The sequence below is a fragment of the Aegilops tauschii genome, chromosome 6 (genome assembly GCF_002575655.3).
Source record: "Aegilops tauschii subsp. strangulata cultivar AL8/78 chromosome 6, Aet v6.0, whole genome shotgun sequence".
NCBI classification, from domain to species: domain Eukaryota; kingdom Viridiplantae; phylum Streptophyta; class Magnoliopsida; order Poales; family Poaceae; genus Aegilops; species Aegilops tauschii.
Genome location: NC_053040.3, coordinates 433,868,502 through 433,885,338, shown reverse-complemented (window position 1 = coordinate 433,885,338; position 16,837 = coordinate 433,868,502). Strand labels below are relative to the sequence as shown.

Genomic DNA, 16,837 nt, shown 5'->3' with positions numbered 1-16,837 from the left:
TACGATGATTTTCCGCTTCACTCTGAAATTATATGAACTTTTCAAATGTTTCAGACTTCTGTTTCATTAAGTAGATATACCCATATCTGCTCAAATCATCTGTGAAGGTCAGAAAATAATGATACCTCCTACGAGCCTCAATATTCATCGGACCACATACATTTGTATGTATGATTTCCAACAAATCTGTTGCTCTCTCCATAGTTCCGGAGAACAGCGTTTTAGTCATCTTGCCCATGAGGCATGGTTCGCAAGTATCAAGTGATTCATAATCAAGTGATTCCAAAATCCCATCAGTATGGAGTTTCTTCATGCGCTTTACACCGATATGACCCAAACGGCAGTGCCAAAAATAAGTTGCACTATCATTATTAACTTTGCATCTTTTGGCTTCATTATTATGATTATGTGTATCACTACGATCGAGATCCAACAAACCATTTTCGTTGGTGTGTATGACCATAGAAGGTTCTTATTCATGTAAACAGAACAACAATTGTTCTCTAACTTAAATGAATAACCGTATTGCAATAAACATGATCAAATCATATTCATGCTCAACGCAAACACCAAATAACACTTATTTAGTTTCAACACTAATCCCGAAAGTATAGGGAGTGTGCGATGATGATCATATCAATCTTGGAACTACTTCCAACACACATCGTCACCTCGCCTTTTACTAGTCTCTGTTTATTCTGCAACTCTCGTTTCGAGTTACTACTCTCAGCAACTGAACCAGTATCAAATACCGAGGGGTTGCTATAAACACTAGTAAAGTACACATCAATAACATGTATATCCAATATACCTTTTGTTCACTTTGCCATCCTTCTTATCTACCAAATAGTTGGGGCAGTTCCGCCTCCAGTGACCAGTCCCTTTGCAGTAGAAGCACTTAGTCTCAGGCTTAGGTACAGACTTGGGCTTCTTCACTTGAGTAGCAACTTGCTTGCCGTTCTTTTTGAAGTTCCCCTTCTTCCCTTTGCCCTTTTCTTGAAACTAGTGGTCTCGTCAACCATCAACACTTGAAGTGGTCTCGTCAACCATCAACACTTGATGTTTTTCTTGATTTCTACCTTCGTCGATTTCAGCATCACGAAGAGCTCGGGAATTACTTTCGTCATCCCTTGCATACTATAGTTCATCACGAAGTTCTACTAACTTGGTGATGGTGACTAGAGAATTCTGTCAATCACTATTTTATCTGGAAGATAAACTCCCACTTGATTCAAGCGATTGTAGTACCCAGACAATCTGAGCACATGCTCACTAGTTGAGCGATTCTCCTCCATCTTTTAGCTATAGAACTTGTTGGAGACTTCATATCTCTCAACTCGGGTATTTGCTTGAAATATTAACTTCAACTCCTGGAACATCTCATATGGTCCATGACGTTCAAAACGTCTTTGAAGTCCCGATTCTAAGCCGTTAAGCATGGTGCACTAAACTATCAAGTAGTCATCATATTGAGCTAGCCAAACGTTCATAACGTCTGCATATGCTCCTGCAATAGGTCTGTCACCTAGCGGTGCATTAAGGACATAATTCTTCTGTGCAGCAATGAGGATAATCCTCAGATCACGGATCCAATCCGCATCTTTGCTACTAACATCTTTCAACATAATTTTCTCTAGGAACATATCAAAATAAATATAGGGAAGCAACAACGCGAGCTGTTGATCTACAACATAATTTGCAAAATACTATCAGGACTAAGTTCATGATAAATTTAAGTTCAATTAATCATATTACTTAAGAACTCCCACTTAGATAGACATCCCTCTAATCCTCTAAGTGATCACGTGATCCATATCAACTAAACCATGTCCGATCATCACATGAGATGGAGTAGTTTCAATGGTGAACATCACTATGTTGATCATATCTACTATATGATTCACGCTCGACCTTTCGGTCTCCGTGTTCCGAGGCCATATCTGTTATATGCTAGGCTCGTCAAGTTTAACCTGAGTATTCCGCGTGTGCAACTGTTTTGCACCCGTTGTATTTGAACGTAAAGCCTATCACACCCGATCATCACGTGGTGTCTCAGCACGAAGAACTTTCGCAACGGTGCATACTCAGGGAGAACACTTATACTTTGATAATTTAGTGAAGGATCATCTTATAATGCTACCGTCAAACAAAGCAAGATAAGATGCATAAAGGATTAACATCACATGCAATCAATATAAGTGATATGATATGGCCATCATCATCTTGTGCTTGTGATCTCCATCTCCGAAGCACCGTGCTTGTGATCTCCATCTCCGAAGCACCGTCATGATCACCATCGTCACCGGCGCGACACCTTGATCTCCATCGTAGCATCGTTGTCGTCTCGCCAACTTATTGCTTTTACGACTATCGCTACCGCTTAGTGATAAAGTAAAACTATTACATGACGATTGCATCTCATACAATAAAGCGACAACCATATGGCTCCTGCCAGTTGCCGATAACTCGGTTACAAAACATGATCATCTCATACAACACATTATATCACATCATGTCTTGACCATATCACATCACAACATGCCCTGCAAAAACAAGTTAGACGTCCTCTACTTTGTTGTTGCATATTTTACGTGGCTGCTACGGGCTTAGCAAGAACCGTTCTTACCTACGCATCAAAACCACAACGATAGTTTGTCAAGTTGGTGCTGTTTTAACCTTCGCAAGGACCGGGCGTAGCCACACTCGGTTCAACTAAAGTGAGAGAGACAGACACCCGCCGGTCACCTTTAAGCAACGAGTGCTCGCAACGGTGAAACCAGTCTCGCGTAAGCGTACGCGTAATGTCGGTCCGGGCCGCTTCATCTCACAATACCGCTGAACCAAAGTATGACATGCTGGTAAGCAGTATGACTTATATCGCCCACAACTCACTTGTGTTCTACTCGTGCATAGCATCAACGCATAAAACCAGGCTCGGATGCCACTGTTGGGGAACGTAGTAATTTCAAAAAAATTCCTACGCACACGCAAGATCATGGTGATGCATAGCAACGAGAGGGGAGAGTGTTGTCCACGTACCCTCGTAGACCGACAGCGGAAGCGTTAACACAACACGGTTGATGTAGTCGTACGTCTTCACGATCCGACCGATCAAGTACCGAACGCACGGCACCTCCGAGTTCTACACACGTTCAGCTCGATGACGTCCCTCGAACTCCGATCCAGCCGAGTGTTGAGGAAGAGTTTCGTCAGCACGACGGCGTGGTGACGATGATGATGTTCCACCGACGCAGGGCTTCGCCTAAGCTCCGCAACGGTATTATCGAGGTGTAATATGGTGGAGGGGGCACCGCACACGGCTAAGAGATCTCAAGGATCAATTGTTGTGTGTCTGGGATGCCCCCCTGCCCCCGTATATAAAGGAGCAAGGGGGAGGCAGCCGGCCAAGGGGAGAGGCGCGCCATAGGGGGGAGTAGGACTCCTCCTTTCCTTGTGGGAGTAGGAGAAGGGAAGGGGGAAGGAGAAAGAAGGAAGGGTGCGCCCCCCTTCCCTAGTCCAATTCGGACCAGACCATGGGGAGGGGTGCGGCCACCTTTTGAGGCCTTTCTCTCCTTTCCTGTATGGCCCATTAAGGCCCAATACGAATTCTCGTAACTCTCCGGTACTCCAAAAATACCCGAATCACTCGGAACCTTTCCGAAGTCCGAATATAGTCGTCCAATATATCGATTTTTACGTCTCGACCATTTCGAGACTCCTCGTCATATCCCCGATCTCATACGGGACTCCTAACTCCTTCGGTACATCAAAACTCAATAAAACTGTCATCGTAACGTTAAGCGTGCGGACCCTATGGGTTCGAGAACTATGTAGACATGACCGAGACACGTCTCCGGTCAATAACCAATAGCGGGACCTGGATGCCCATATTGGCTCCCACATATTCTACGAAGATCTTTATCGGTCAGACCGCATAACAACATACGTTGTTCCCTTTGTCACCGGTATGTTACTTGCCCGAGATTTGATCGTCGGTATCTCGATACCTAGTTCAATCTCGTTACCGGCCGGTCTATTTACTCGTTCCCTAACACATCATCCCGCAACTAACTCATTAGTCACAATGCTTGCAAGGCTTATAGTGATGTGCATTACCGAGTGGGCCCAGAGATACCTCTCCGACAATTGGAGTGACAAATCCTAATCTCGAAATACGCCAACCCAACAAGTACCTTTGGAGACACCTGTAGAGCACCTTTATAATCACCCATTTACGTTGTGACGTTTGGTAGCACACAAAGTGTTCCTCCGGTAAACGGGAGTTGCATAATCTCATAGTCATAGGAACATGTACAAGTCATGAAGAAAGCAATAGCAACATACTAAATGATCGGGTGCTAAGCTAACGGAATGGGTCAAGTCAATCACGTCATTCTCCTAATGAGGTGATCTCGTTAATCAAATGACAACTTATGTCTATGGCTAGGAAACATAACCATCTTTGATTAACGAGCTAGTCAAGTAGAGGCATACTAGTGACACTCTGTTTGTCTATGTATTCACACATGTATTATGTTTCCGGTTAATACAATTCTAGCATGAATAATAAACATTTCTCATGATATAAGGAAATATATAATACTTTATTATTGCCTCTAGGGCATATTTCCTTCAATTTTTTGATTATGGAGGTGACAAAAGGTTCGTCGTAAAGGGTTACGTCGATACAAATTTTGACACTGATCCTGATGACTCTAAGTCTCAATCTGGATGCATATTGAAAGTGGGAGTAATTAGGTAGAGTAGCTCCGTGCAGAGCATTGTTGACATAGAAATTTTGCAAAATACATACGGATCTGAATGTGGCAGACCCGTTGACTAAACTTCTCTCACAAGCAAAACATGATCACACCTAAGTACTCTTTGGGTATTAATCACATAACGATGTGAACTAGATTATTGACTCTAGTAAACCCTTTGGGTATTGGTCACATGACGATGTGAACTATGGGTGTTAATCACACGGTGATGTGAACTATTGATGTTAAATCACATGGCGATGTGATCTAAATTATTGACTCTAGTGCAAGTGGGAGACTGAAGGAAATATGTCCTAGAGGCAATAATAAAGTTATTATTTATTTCCTTATTTCATGATAAACGTTTATTATTCATGCTAGAATTGTATTAACCGGAAACATAATACATGTGTGAATACATAGACAAACAGAGTGTCAGTAGTATGCCTCTACTTTACTAGCTCATTAATCAAAGTTGGTTATGTTTCCTAGCCATAGACATGAGTTGTCATTTGATTAACGGGATCACATCATTAGGAGAATGATGTGATTGACTTGACCCATTCCGTTAGCTTAGCACTTGATCGTTTAGTATGTTGCTATTGCTTTCTTCATGACTTATACATGTTCCTATGACTATGAGATTATGCAACTCCCGTTTACCGGAGGAACACTTTGTGTGCTACCAAATGTTACAACGTAACTGAGTGATTATAAAGGTGATCTACAGGTGTCTCCGAAGGTACTTGTTGGGTTGGCGTATTTCGAGATTAGGATTTGTCATTCCGATTATCGGAGAGGTATCTCTGGGCCCTCTCGGTAATGCACATCACTATAAGCCTTGCAAGCATTGTGACTAATGAGTTAGTTTCTAGATGATGTATTACGGAACGAGTAAAGAGACTTGCCGGTAACGAGATTGAACTAGGTATTGAGATACCGATGATCGAATCTCGGGCAAGTAACATACCGATGACAAAGGGAACAACGTATGTTGTTATGCGGTTTGACCGATAAAGATCTTCGTAGAATATGTGGGAGCCAATATGAGCATCCAGGTTCCGCTATTGGTTATTGACTGGAGATGTGTCTTGGTCATGTCTACATAGTTCTCGAACCCGTAGGGTCCGCACGCTTAAAGTTCGATGACGGTTATATTATGAGTTTATGTGTATTGATGTACCGAAGGTAGTTCGCAGTCCCGGATGAGATCGGGGACATGACGAGGAGTCTCGAAATGGTCGAGACGTAAAGATCGATATATTGGACGACTATATTCGGACATCGGAAAGGTTCCGAGTGATTCGGGTATTTTTGGAGTACCGGAGAGTTACGGGAATTCGCCGGTGAGTATATGGGCCTTATTAGGCTTTAGGGGAAAGAGAGAGGAGAGGCTGCGCGCCCCCCCAAGGCCTAGTCCGAATTGGACTAGGGGTAGGGGCTGCGCCCCCTCCTTCCTTCTCTTCTCTCTTCCCTTGCCTTGACTCCTACTCCTACTACTTGGAAGGGGGGGGGGGGAATCCTACTCCCGGTGGGAGTAGGACTCCTCCAGGGTGCGCCATAGGGGCCGGCCCTCTCCCCCCTCCTCCACTCCTTTATATACGTGGCCAGGGGGCACCCCATAGATACAACAATTGATCCCTTGGATCTCTTAGCCGTGCGTGGTGCCCCCTTCCACCATAATCCACCTTGATAATATCGTAGCGGTGCTTAGGCGAAGCCCTGCGTCGGTAGAACATCATCATTGTCACCACGCCGTCGTGCTGACGGAACTCTCCCTCAAAGCTCGGCTGGATCGGAGTTCGAGGGATGTCATCGAGTTGACGTGTGCTGAACTCGGAGGTGCCGTGCGTTCGGTACTTGATCGGTCGGATCATGAAGACGTACGACTACATCAACCGCGTTGTGCTAACGCTTCCGCTTTCGGTCTACGAGGGTACGTGGACAACACTCTCCCCTCTCGTTGCTATGCATCACCATGATCCTGTGTGTGCGTAGGAATTTTTTTGAAATTACTACGTTCCCCAACACCCTCCCCCTCCCCATCTTGCCCATGAGGCCATGGCCCTGCAATAGACGTGATATTTGAACATTTTCTCATTAATTTTTTTACGACTGATCCTTTTTAGTGTCATCTGATGGCTTCATGCCCTCCTCTTGCAACAGATAAATTTAGACAATTACAAAGCTATAGAAAGTGTTCATTTAGCACTGAAAACTTATACCTTTTGTTTCAGAGAATAGTTGAGTATGAAGCAACGAAGGTGGTGCTTGTCCTAAGCCCTAATCTATATGTTCTGATTCTGAGTTTACATCTGGCTATATGTCAGGCAATAGAAATAAATGTTAGTTGCTTTATGTCTCAATTTTGTTCGTACCATGTTCTTCAGATGAGTACAATTATCAATCTTCATGATATCAAGATCTGCACCCGTTCCTGATTTAGATTCACTTTAGCTATTTACCAAGGTTCAACATATTCATCTTATGGATCAAAAAAATAATTCTATTTTGAGGTGAGAGGGAGAGGTTCAAGATGAAGGATGAGATTTCTGTTTGATGTCGGGATAGGGCAGAACAATCCATTGCATAGTTATTTGCTTGCAACAATTTTTCTTTTGGAAGAACAATGTGCTCATTGATGTTGTTTAGTCTGTACTAATTTTTTCTGCGTGGTGTTCCGAAGGAGTAGTATATTGAACCGTAATTAGCACCACCGGATAATTCTCATGAGTCCTTACCAGTTAACATGTCTATGTTATAGTCACCCTGTTGTTTATTTATATATGTGATGATTTAACACGATCTTTTTGCCTCTGTATTCTTATCATACTTTCCATTTCACATTTTTAGTTGTTTACTGTTTCCAAAGTTTCTGGAGAATAGCAACTACTAATTACTAAGTGACTGTATATGATGTGCTCTTTAGTGTATGTCATCAAAACAACTAAATTTTCAGTCGTGAACTATTTTCTTTATTATTAGTTTCTACTTGCTCTAAACAATGCATTGACGTCCTGTTTCTTTCCCAGTTCTGTCCATTCGTCGCTGATGCGTGGATTATTTTTGTGCGCTGTATACTCTGTAAAAGTTTGGCAATGTGCATTTTTTCATTTAAGATTTCTATTTCTTGCAAGATAAGGCAAAGTGGTAAGCTTCTCCATTTGTATATCCATGTGTTTTTTCCTAGAAACGATGGTTGCATGTTTATGTTGTTCTGTGTATTATATAGCTATATATAGTTTTACTCCATGACTATGGTCTTGTTCAAAGGGTTCTTGATAAAATGATTAAAAGGAGCTGTATCACCATCATGTTCATAATAGTCTGTCATGCTGCCCATCTAGGTTGACGGTGGAGCCGCGATCTAAAGTTGGAGCATGCCCTTTCGTTGTGCCGTCATTCTCTCCTCCACGACTGTCGTTGTCATGAGCCCAAGTATGTTTGATGGGTATTGACGGGGTCTGCAGCAAGAACCTGGTAATTACTTGGCCTAACATATCCCCAATTTCTATATGTCTTATCTTTCTAACACATACCAAAAGTGGTGGTTGGTGGGTGGAGAAAATAAATAATGCATTTATGTTCTTGTTTCTTCAGTATGTGCCTACCAAAAGGAATAGTTCAGCAACATGTTGAAAATACTATTCAAATTTGTAGTCCAACTAGGCTTTCTATGATTATAAAAGAGGATGTTGTTGGTTTTGTTTTTACACAGAGTCGTCGAGAAGTACATTATCCTTTTTGTCGAGTCAATGAACAAATAATACTTTCTTCATACTTATAATCTTATCGTTTATTTTCCTAGGAGCACGACACAATCTGTACCAGGCCAAACCAAGTACTTGCATATTGGAGAAACTTCATGGTTTTTGATCTACGCCGATACCTAAAAATTGATCCAGCATGTGTGTTAGCAGGCTAAGATGTATCTACATCACCTCCTGCTAAGTAGTGTAATCTCTGTCCAACACTAATCACATAAGAAGTTGCTTGATGCTGAAAGTTGCCAATTTTGTGAAAGAGTAGAGATAAATAGACCTGTGATTCTATAGGCATGGACAGAAAAGATCTAAACTCCATTTGCTGAAAACAGAGGCAGAGTAGTAGCTACAGCACCCCTAGAGAGATTACACTGATTTCCGCTGTGGTGTTGCTTGCTTACATTCTTTGTTAGAGGTTGCTTGATCTGATGGCGGCCGGAACATGGTTTGGTTGGGGCTGTATGAATTAGCCTCTTCTTGGTGGCAACTAATTACGCAGCAATACTGTGAATCAATAAACAGAAGCAACATGATTGTGTTTTCCCCCCTAGACCTTTTAGTTATTTGACAAAACTTCCTTTAGCAATACCCTAATTCACAGTATTCATGTATTCTTTTCGTAGTCATTTTCAATTTTGCACAAATGTGATTCTCAATTTATCTATTTCTATCAGAATTCATCTATGAAGCCTCAGAAAGTAGTCTATTTCTATCAGGTGGGAAATAGAATCAAGTGTGATAATAGAGAGAAGGATGCTGCTCTGCTCTCGAAGACCGCATGATTCCTGCCTTTTGTTGATTGATTTTGCTGATTCGAAACGATTCTTTGTTTGCTTTATAGTATCCATCGCCTTTGCCAATTCATTTTTCCTTCGAGGTATATCTAAATTTAATTTTGACCCGAAGTTCTCTGTTCAATAAATGTTATTTTTTTGCTCAAAAAAATACATGCATAATGTGTAACTTTTCTATCAATTGGAAGCGAGCTTCGTTAACCTGTTAGATTTTATATTAGATTAGCCACACCTGTGTGTTTCTATCAGCTTTTACTGTATGTTCTTCAGTGGATCAACTGCATCAGACTATGGGTGTTGTTGACCGCAAAGCTATAAATCTCTGCATAATGCTTTTGTCCGCGCAACCAAGATCAATTTTCTTATTCATTTATTGTGAAATCTTATCTACAAGAGGCAACAAGTCAATTTTGATTGTTCTTAATGTTAATATGTATTTAAATTTTGTAATCTTTTCCTCACTTTCCGGAGATTGGTTATAGATACTTCGCGGATGTTACCTGCGAAAACTGGAATGATTTTGTCAGTGTATGGACAGACTAGGGAGGGTTATGTTTTGCTCTACTAATGTTGCATGGACCAATGTTCAAAATATAATTGTTATATAGGAAGCATAAATTAGTGAACATACAGTGAGATTTTCTCTGTGTTCTTCATTTATGCTTCCTATATTCACTGCCCATTTATATGTTCTGTTCATTGGCACGCCATTTAGATTCCGGCCAGCTACATAGACCATGGCCCCAATTTACCTTTGTATTAGTTGGTTTCTAATTGCTAATGCCTTGCTGTTGGATTTTACAAGGTCTGAAGGTCATATGGTTTGTGCATTTGGTGTTCTTCATTTATGCTTTCAGTATTCGTTGCCTCATTTATATGTTCTCTTGATTGGCATACCATTTAGATTGCGGCCAGCTACAAGTACCGTATAGCCCCAGTTTTGATGTTAGTTGGGTTCTAATTGCTAATGCCATGTTGCCCCATAAGAAGAAAACATAAAAAAAGGCAATAGTAGAGGTGAATCTTCCAACAAGAAGGTATTGACCATCAACCTCTTTGTTATTCATTTTCGGAGCCGCTAAATATTTTTGCTCTCATAATAGTTTTAGATGTTACGTCTTAGCATATTATATCAACAAGAAGTGGATGTTTTTTAGCTCATATCTTCTAAATTAGTGTTTTCCATCGCATATCAGAAATTAATGGTTCATATCATGTTTTGTATTTCTGTTATATTTTGTACTTCAAAATTTGTATCTCAACCTAGCATTCTTAGTGATAATTTTAATGGAAGACATTAGAAGTCTTTTCGAGTACGAGGACTGTTATTTATTAACATCAGGTATTTAGCACCTTTAACAGAAAGAAGTCTCACTATTAGCAAAAATACACTGGTCCTATTCTACCAATATAATTTAGTTCATGTGTTGTAGGCATCACCATCATTGAAATTCCTTAAGATATAGAATTCTCATACTAATGCTGCTAATATATTTGCTCAAGAGGTCTCAAATTGAAAGCTAGGCATACTCTTCTTGATAAATCGTCTTTTATAACCGGATCAACAAAGTTCTCTGTATTTCATGATTAAGAGATGAAGTCATGTTTAACAATGTCACCCAAAAATACACTAATTATTTTCCGTGCGCTCATTTTCAGGCCTACGCCTACTCTGGAACATTTTCCTACGGTTAAGAGGGCCACAATACCAATTGGTCAGACTTTGTCAAGGCGGCAGGAATAAAAGAAGAACATATAGTCAGATATGGGCCGTCGCCTTCAACATTAGAAGGGGAAACCATAGCTCACTGTACATATATGCTTTAGAAGGAAATCACAAGTGCATTTTCTATACAAAACCACTATGTGGTCATCTATCTTACAAACTATTCACATCAGATTCATATGGAATGGCACTCATGGAGGAAGTTGAACCAAGCTATCTATTAGTGTGTGTAACTACGGCTTCGTAGTTTTATCGCCTCCATTGCCACTGTTGGCTTTTGCTCTCTTATGTTCCTGCTCGTGTTACTGAACTTAATGTCAGCTAATTAGCTTTTGTATTCTCATGACTGCACTGAACTTGATGTTGCATTACTTTTGGGGCGGGTTAGTTTTTATAACCTCATCACTTTGTTGAACTTGATTATGTTACTCTTTTGAAATATTTATTCTTTTCCTTGAACAAAAAATCGGTTGTGCATCATGCGTTCCTACTAATGCTTTTTGCTAATGCATCATGTGGTTTGATCTTCCATCGCTTGGTCATGTCGGTTGGACCGGCACCCTCGCGCCAAGGCGTGATAACGATCTAGTATACATGAACTGAGCATGTCTACGTTCAACATGTATCAGAGAAGAACAACTAGACTAGGTCCATGCATGCTACCAAACACACCCGTATAACTCATTCAGGTAGCACCATCACACCCGGCACGCAAGAACTCGACCAGCCGATCCATGTTCTCGCTCGACGAGCCACCTGCCCCCGTCGCTGCCCTGGCGCTTTCCTTCCACGCCGTCGCGCTCGCTCTCATCGCCTTGCCCCTCTCGCCGTCCATGGCCTCGCGCACCAGCCGCGCCACCTCCTCCCTCGCCACGTCGCCACCGATCTCCATCCCGATGCCCCACTTGGCGCACGCGTACCGGCAGTTGGTTGGCTGCTCGGCGAAGAAGGGCCAGCAGACCATCGGCACGCCGGCGCACACGCTCTCCAGCGTCGAGTTCCACCCGCAGTGCGTCAGGAACAGCCCCACCGACGGGTGCGAGAGGACGCGCTCCTGCGGGCACCAGCTCGCCAGGACTCCCCTGTCCTTGGTCTCCCGGACGAACCCCTCCGGAAGCACGGCCTTCTCGCCGGCCACGAGGTCTGGCCGGACGACCCACAGGAACGGCCGGCCGCAGCTCGCCAGCCCCCACGCGAACTCCGCGAGCTGCGCCGCGGTCACCACCGTGATGCTGCCGAAGTTGACGTACACCACCGACCCGGGCTGCCGCTGGGCGTCCAGCCAGCGGAGGCAGCTCGTGTCTTCCTTCCAGAGGTTCCCGCCGATCGCGTCGAGCTCGGTCTCGGCGCCTCCCGCGGCGGCTTTGGCCAGCGGGCCGACGGTGTACAGGCGCGGGAACGTGCGGCGGAGCGCGTCGACGACGTCCTGCTCCAGCGCGTCGTACGTGTTGAGGATGAGCCCGCGGGCGCCGCGCGCGTTCTGCGCCTCGCCGCCGTCGAAGTTGAGCATCACGTCGTCCGGGTCGGTCGTTCTGATGAAGCTGGGTATGTCTTTCAGACGGATGCCTTCCATTCCGGGGATCCAGTCGATTGGAGTGTCCAGGTACCCATTAGTCAGGTCACTCTCATCTGCGAAATTTACAGAACAAGAAGAATCATCTGCTGTCAGATTGAGCTGTCAATCTGTACTAGCCATATAGTACTCGGCACACACCTTTGAGTGGCACATAGCCTCTTCTAATGAGCTCGGCGAAGTGGAGGTAACCCATGAAGCCACAGGCGCTCGTAGTCCAGAACACCAAGGCCGGGATGCCCAACTCCTCGGCGACCCTCTGCGCGAAGCTCATGACGCCGTCGGCTATGACGCAGCTCACCGGCGTGCTGTTGTTAAGCCTGGCCAGCAGCTCCCTGAACGGGGCGGCGCTGTGCTTGATGGTTGACAGGCAGAGCGCGGCGATGTCCTGCGTGACGTCGTCGCCGTGGTCGTCGGACGGCGGCAGGCCGTCCGGGACGGCCTCGAAGCGGAAGCCGTCGGCGCCGTCCAGCGAGCCGGGGCCGCGGGACCGGAGCAGGCGGCGGCGGTTGTACTCGGAGTTGACGAAGGTGATGCGGAAGCCCCGGGCGTGCAGCGCCTTGGCGAGGTGCAGCATCGGCGTGACGTGGCCCTGCGCCGGCTGCGGGATCAGCACCGCGTGCGGCTGCCGCAGCTGGTGCGCCTCCGAACTCATCGCCGCGTCAAACAGGCGCAGCCGACGGAGTGCTCGCGGTCGATCGGTGATCCGGGCACGCTGTTCTTGGAAGGTCGATTTCGGCAGCGTTGGGTGAGGAGTGAAACGTACGCTTCGCCGGTGGATCTGTGCGTCGGCGAAGTAGTGGCGCGTGACGGTGATGGATTGATATGTTTAATCCCGGCTTGGAGAAAGTGACACGGACACCTGCTCACCTGCGTGTAGAGATTGGGGTTTCTCGTCATCCTATCGGATCGACCCGTTGTCACTCAGCTGCGCAACCCACTCGCTTGTTCATTGTTCAGTATGCCTTTGTCGTTGTGTGCTAGTGGTGGCATGGCTGGTGGCGGACCGCGAGTGAAAAGTGGCGGCGGTGACGGACGGGAAGGATGAAATATAGACGGACATAGGTGCCGATGGTCGGCTTAAATAGCCGGGTTAGGGAACTACGCGTCGCGCCGGAATGGTGCCGTTGATTCGATAGTGGAGATGAGTTTTGGACCGCCAGAAATTGAAGTGTTTTTCTGGGGGACCTTATTGTCAGTCCGACGTGACGAACGTGCCTGGGCTTCCTCATGTCCACTTCAGACTTGGGCTGGATATGAGGGGTGCCGGTCAGCCCGGCGTTTCAGACCCGTTTGAGGTGCCTGTCTAGGTCGGGTTTTTTTACCGGTCACTGGCCGAGTCGTCCACTCGGGCGTTGAACGGCGGTATGGGATGCCCGACTGTAGATTCTCTAATGGTGCTAGTGTACGAGTGAGGTTGCTAGCTCAAAAATTGTGGGCAGAACCATCATCTATATCAATTTTTCCGCTGCTACTTCCCACCTAAACCAAATTAATTACAGAAGCAAAAGTTATGCAAGTTTTTATACAAGCTGCCCAGGCATAAATTATAGCACGAGCCTCGACAAATTTGATCCCACTATAGCTTGGGAGTCAGGAATTAACCTGTCATTTTCTAACTAGCAGGCGCCTCTAATATAAGTTTTTTTTTTTGAGAAAAAGGCGCCTCTAATATAAGTACTCCCTGACTTGGAGAAACCAGCGCCCACGCGGCCGCATTTCTGGGCGGGCCCAACATCATGGTGATGAGGTCGCTCGCCTAGGACGCGCCTTGGTTCGCTTCGTCACGGTTGGCCATTTGATCGATCAACAATTGACTTTTGGAAAAGAAAAAAAATAACAAAAAAGGACAAAGTTCATGGATTTGAGAAAAATTTGCAAAATAAAATAAAGTTCATGAATTTTGAAAAAAGTTAACAAATTTGAAAAAACAATTTACGGTTTTGAGAGTGTTCATCAATATTTTTGCACATTTTTAAAAACAGTTCATGAATTTGAAAAATGTTCATCATTTTTCTAAAAGAAATCACGGATTTGAAAAAGTTCACAGATTTTGACCAAAAATTTTACGGAAAATTTTGAAAAATAGTGAAAGAGTCAATGGATTTGAAAAAAGTTCACTAGAAAGTTAGCAAAAACTGAAAAAAGTTCACTAATTTAAAAAAGAATCATGAGATTTGGAAAAAAACTTTGTGAAATTGAAAAGGTACACATATTTGAGAAAAGCTCTCAAATTTGAAAAAACATTCGAATTTTACAAAAAAGTAAAAAGAAATGGAAAAAAGGAGAAAGGAAACAGAGAAAAACCCAGTAGAAAATGTAAAAAAAATATCAAAGCAGGAAGAATATGGGCCAACCCGCTAGGAAATTGCCTTTAAGCGGCTCTTAAGGCGCCGAATAGGTGTAGGCTTTTTACGAAAACAGGATATGTTGGAGTTGATCTTTTGTCAAACTAATCTTCGCTTAATATTTCGCGCGACATAAGGACTCGAATCCGGAGTTTGGTCTAAAAGCAAGGGAATGGCCGCGGCGACGACTACGATCGAGCAGAGAATGGCCGAGACGCATAGCTCAGACTCCGACGATGGTGATGAAGCGCCGCGAGCGTCCGAGGAGGTGGCCGTACGTTGATGCATAATGCTGAGTGCTACTTGGCTGGAGACCAACTTGTGTCTAAATAGGGAGTGGCTTCCGATCAGTCGACTGAAACTTTGAAGTGGTCAGTCAATTTCATTCCAGCCATCCGATCAAGATCCAATGTCCAAGCATCATCTTCCACCTCTTTCTCTTCTTCCTCCCCCAAATCTCTACCCAGCAGCCGCCACGGACCACCGGCCGGACCGCTGGCCCCCGTCGCCCGCGGCCGGCGGCGCTCCCGCGCCTTCTCGCCGCCCCGGCCTCCCCAGAACCACCCCCCACCGCCTGTCTCCCACTGCCCCGGCCATCCCTCTAGGCCCCGCCGCACCGACTTTTTTCTCCGGTGAATCCCCCCACCACCGCTGCACCATCGCCCCCACCACCGCCGTCCACCACCGCCCCACCCTGAACCCTAAGATAGACACCGGGGTAGCCTGCCGAACGAGCTTCTTCCTCCCCTCCGACTATTTCTTCCTTCGATCAAAATCGACTAACCGAACTACGAAAATTCAGTCGACTGAAATGCAGCTATTTCGGTCTAAATAAACTGCGCTGAGCTAAGTCATCTCGCGCTACTTCATTTGTGGTTGACGGTGAGATTCGTGCTAATTGGCGGGCATCTTTTGGCAGCGGAAGCCATCCTCCCGCAACCTCCTACTCCCTCCGTCCCGAATTACTTGTCGCGGAAATGAATATATCTAGAACTAAAAATGTCTAGATACATCCATTTCTATGACAATAATTCCGAACGGAGGGAGTACGTTTCAAATCTACTCCCACGTGTGTATGTACACTTGCACAACACGCAACGGTACACGCCGACGTAAATTAGGTGAGATCTGTAGCTCGTGGCAGCCATCACACGGGTCATGGGTGCGCGCGTGCATGCAGCTCATGGCGGCACGGGCGCTTCGACTTTGACTTCACACGAGCAGCATGCAGACGGCCGGTGCGTGGGGTGGTCAACGATGGAGCTAAGCCAGCCCGAATACACAATCCCTTCTTCTGGTGTACGTCGTCGGCGCCGTTTGTGGTTTGACTTCAAATTAGCTTTCAGCCAACCCAACGGAACTGCATGTGCACGCCCTTCCTCCTCTCCCTGACTCCACATGCTCGTCGTCGTAGCAAATCAGAGGAAGAAGATACCGTGTGGATTACCGGCAGCTGAAAGAAAGCTGTTACTGCACGGTGTCCACAAGGAGAGATCGAGATAAAAGTCGGTGTCGCGTTCGCGAAGGCTGCCGGAATGCAGTCCGTGCGACCACTCGCCGGAGAGCGACCGTCTACAGTGCACCCCGTGGTTGTGCGGGCGGCGGCCAGCGCTGGCGCTGGCGCCTAAGGCTGCACCGCGTTCCGGCGGCCGTGCTTATCGTCGACTTGCGGTCGGTCGGTCGGTCGCCGGTACCGTCCAGGCCAGGGCAAAATCTGTAGGGCTCACCACTTGTATTCTGTACACATACATTTTCGATATCGAAGTTCTCTTGTCTCGACTACATATGCACTAATTTTGGCCCCCGCACGTGAAAGGTCGATACTCCTATAGCGAACCGCACGAGTCACAATATCTGTATATATATATATAT

The 16,837-nt window shown here is 45.3% G+C and overlaps 1 protein-coding gene across 1 annotated transcript; it reads right to left on the bottom strand.

Annotated features, from left to right (window-relative positions):
• Positions 1-11,524: 11,524 nt before the first annotated feature.
• On the bottom strand, positions 11,525-13,649 carry LOC109757428 (7-deoxyloganetin glucosyltransferase). Its single transcript, XM_020316252.4, has 3 exons — positions 13,488-13,649; positions 12,759-13,398; positions 11,525-12,673 (listed from the first exon to the last, which is right to left on the bottom strand). The coding sequence occupies exons 1-3, from the start codon at positions 13,515-13,517 to the stop codon at positions 11,730-11,732; spliced, it is 1,614 nt and encodes a 537-aa protein (XP_020171841.1). The 5' UTR covers positions 13,518-13,649; the 3' UTR covers positions 11,525-11,729.
• Positions 13,650-16,837: the final 3,188 nt, after the last annotated feature.

What these genes read in the sequence shown, in the direction of transcription:
- LOC109757428 (XM_020316252.4), bottom strand. Translation starts at nt 13,517, where the DNA reads ATGACGAGAAACCCCAATCTCTACACGCAG. An exon ending in ACCCCAATCTCTACACGCAG is followed by an intron (nt 13,399 to 13,487) that starts GTGAGCAGGTGT and finishes GCCGACGCACAG; the next exon opens with ATCCACCGGCGAAGCGTACG. An exon ending in AGGCTATGTGCCACTCAAAG is followed by an intron (nt 12,674 to 12,758) that starts GTGTGTGCCGAG and finishes TAAATTTCGCAG; the next exon opens with ATGAGAGTGACCTGACTAAT.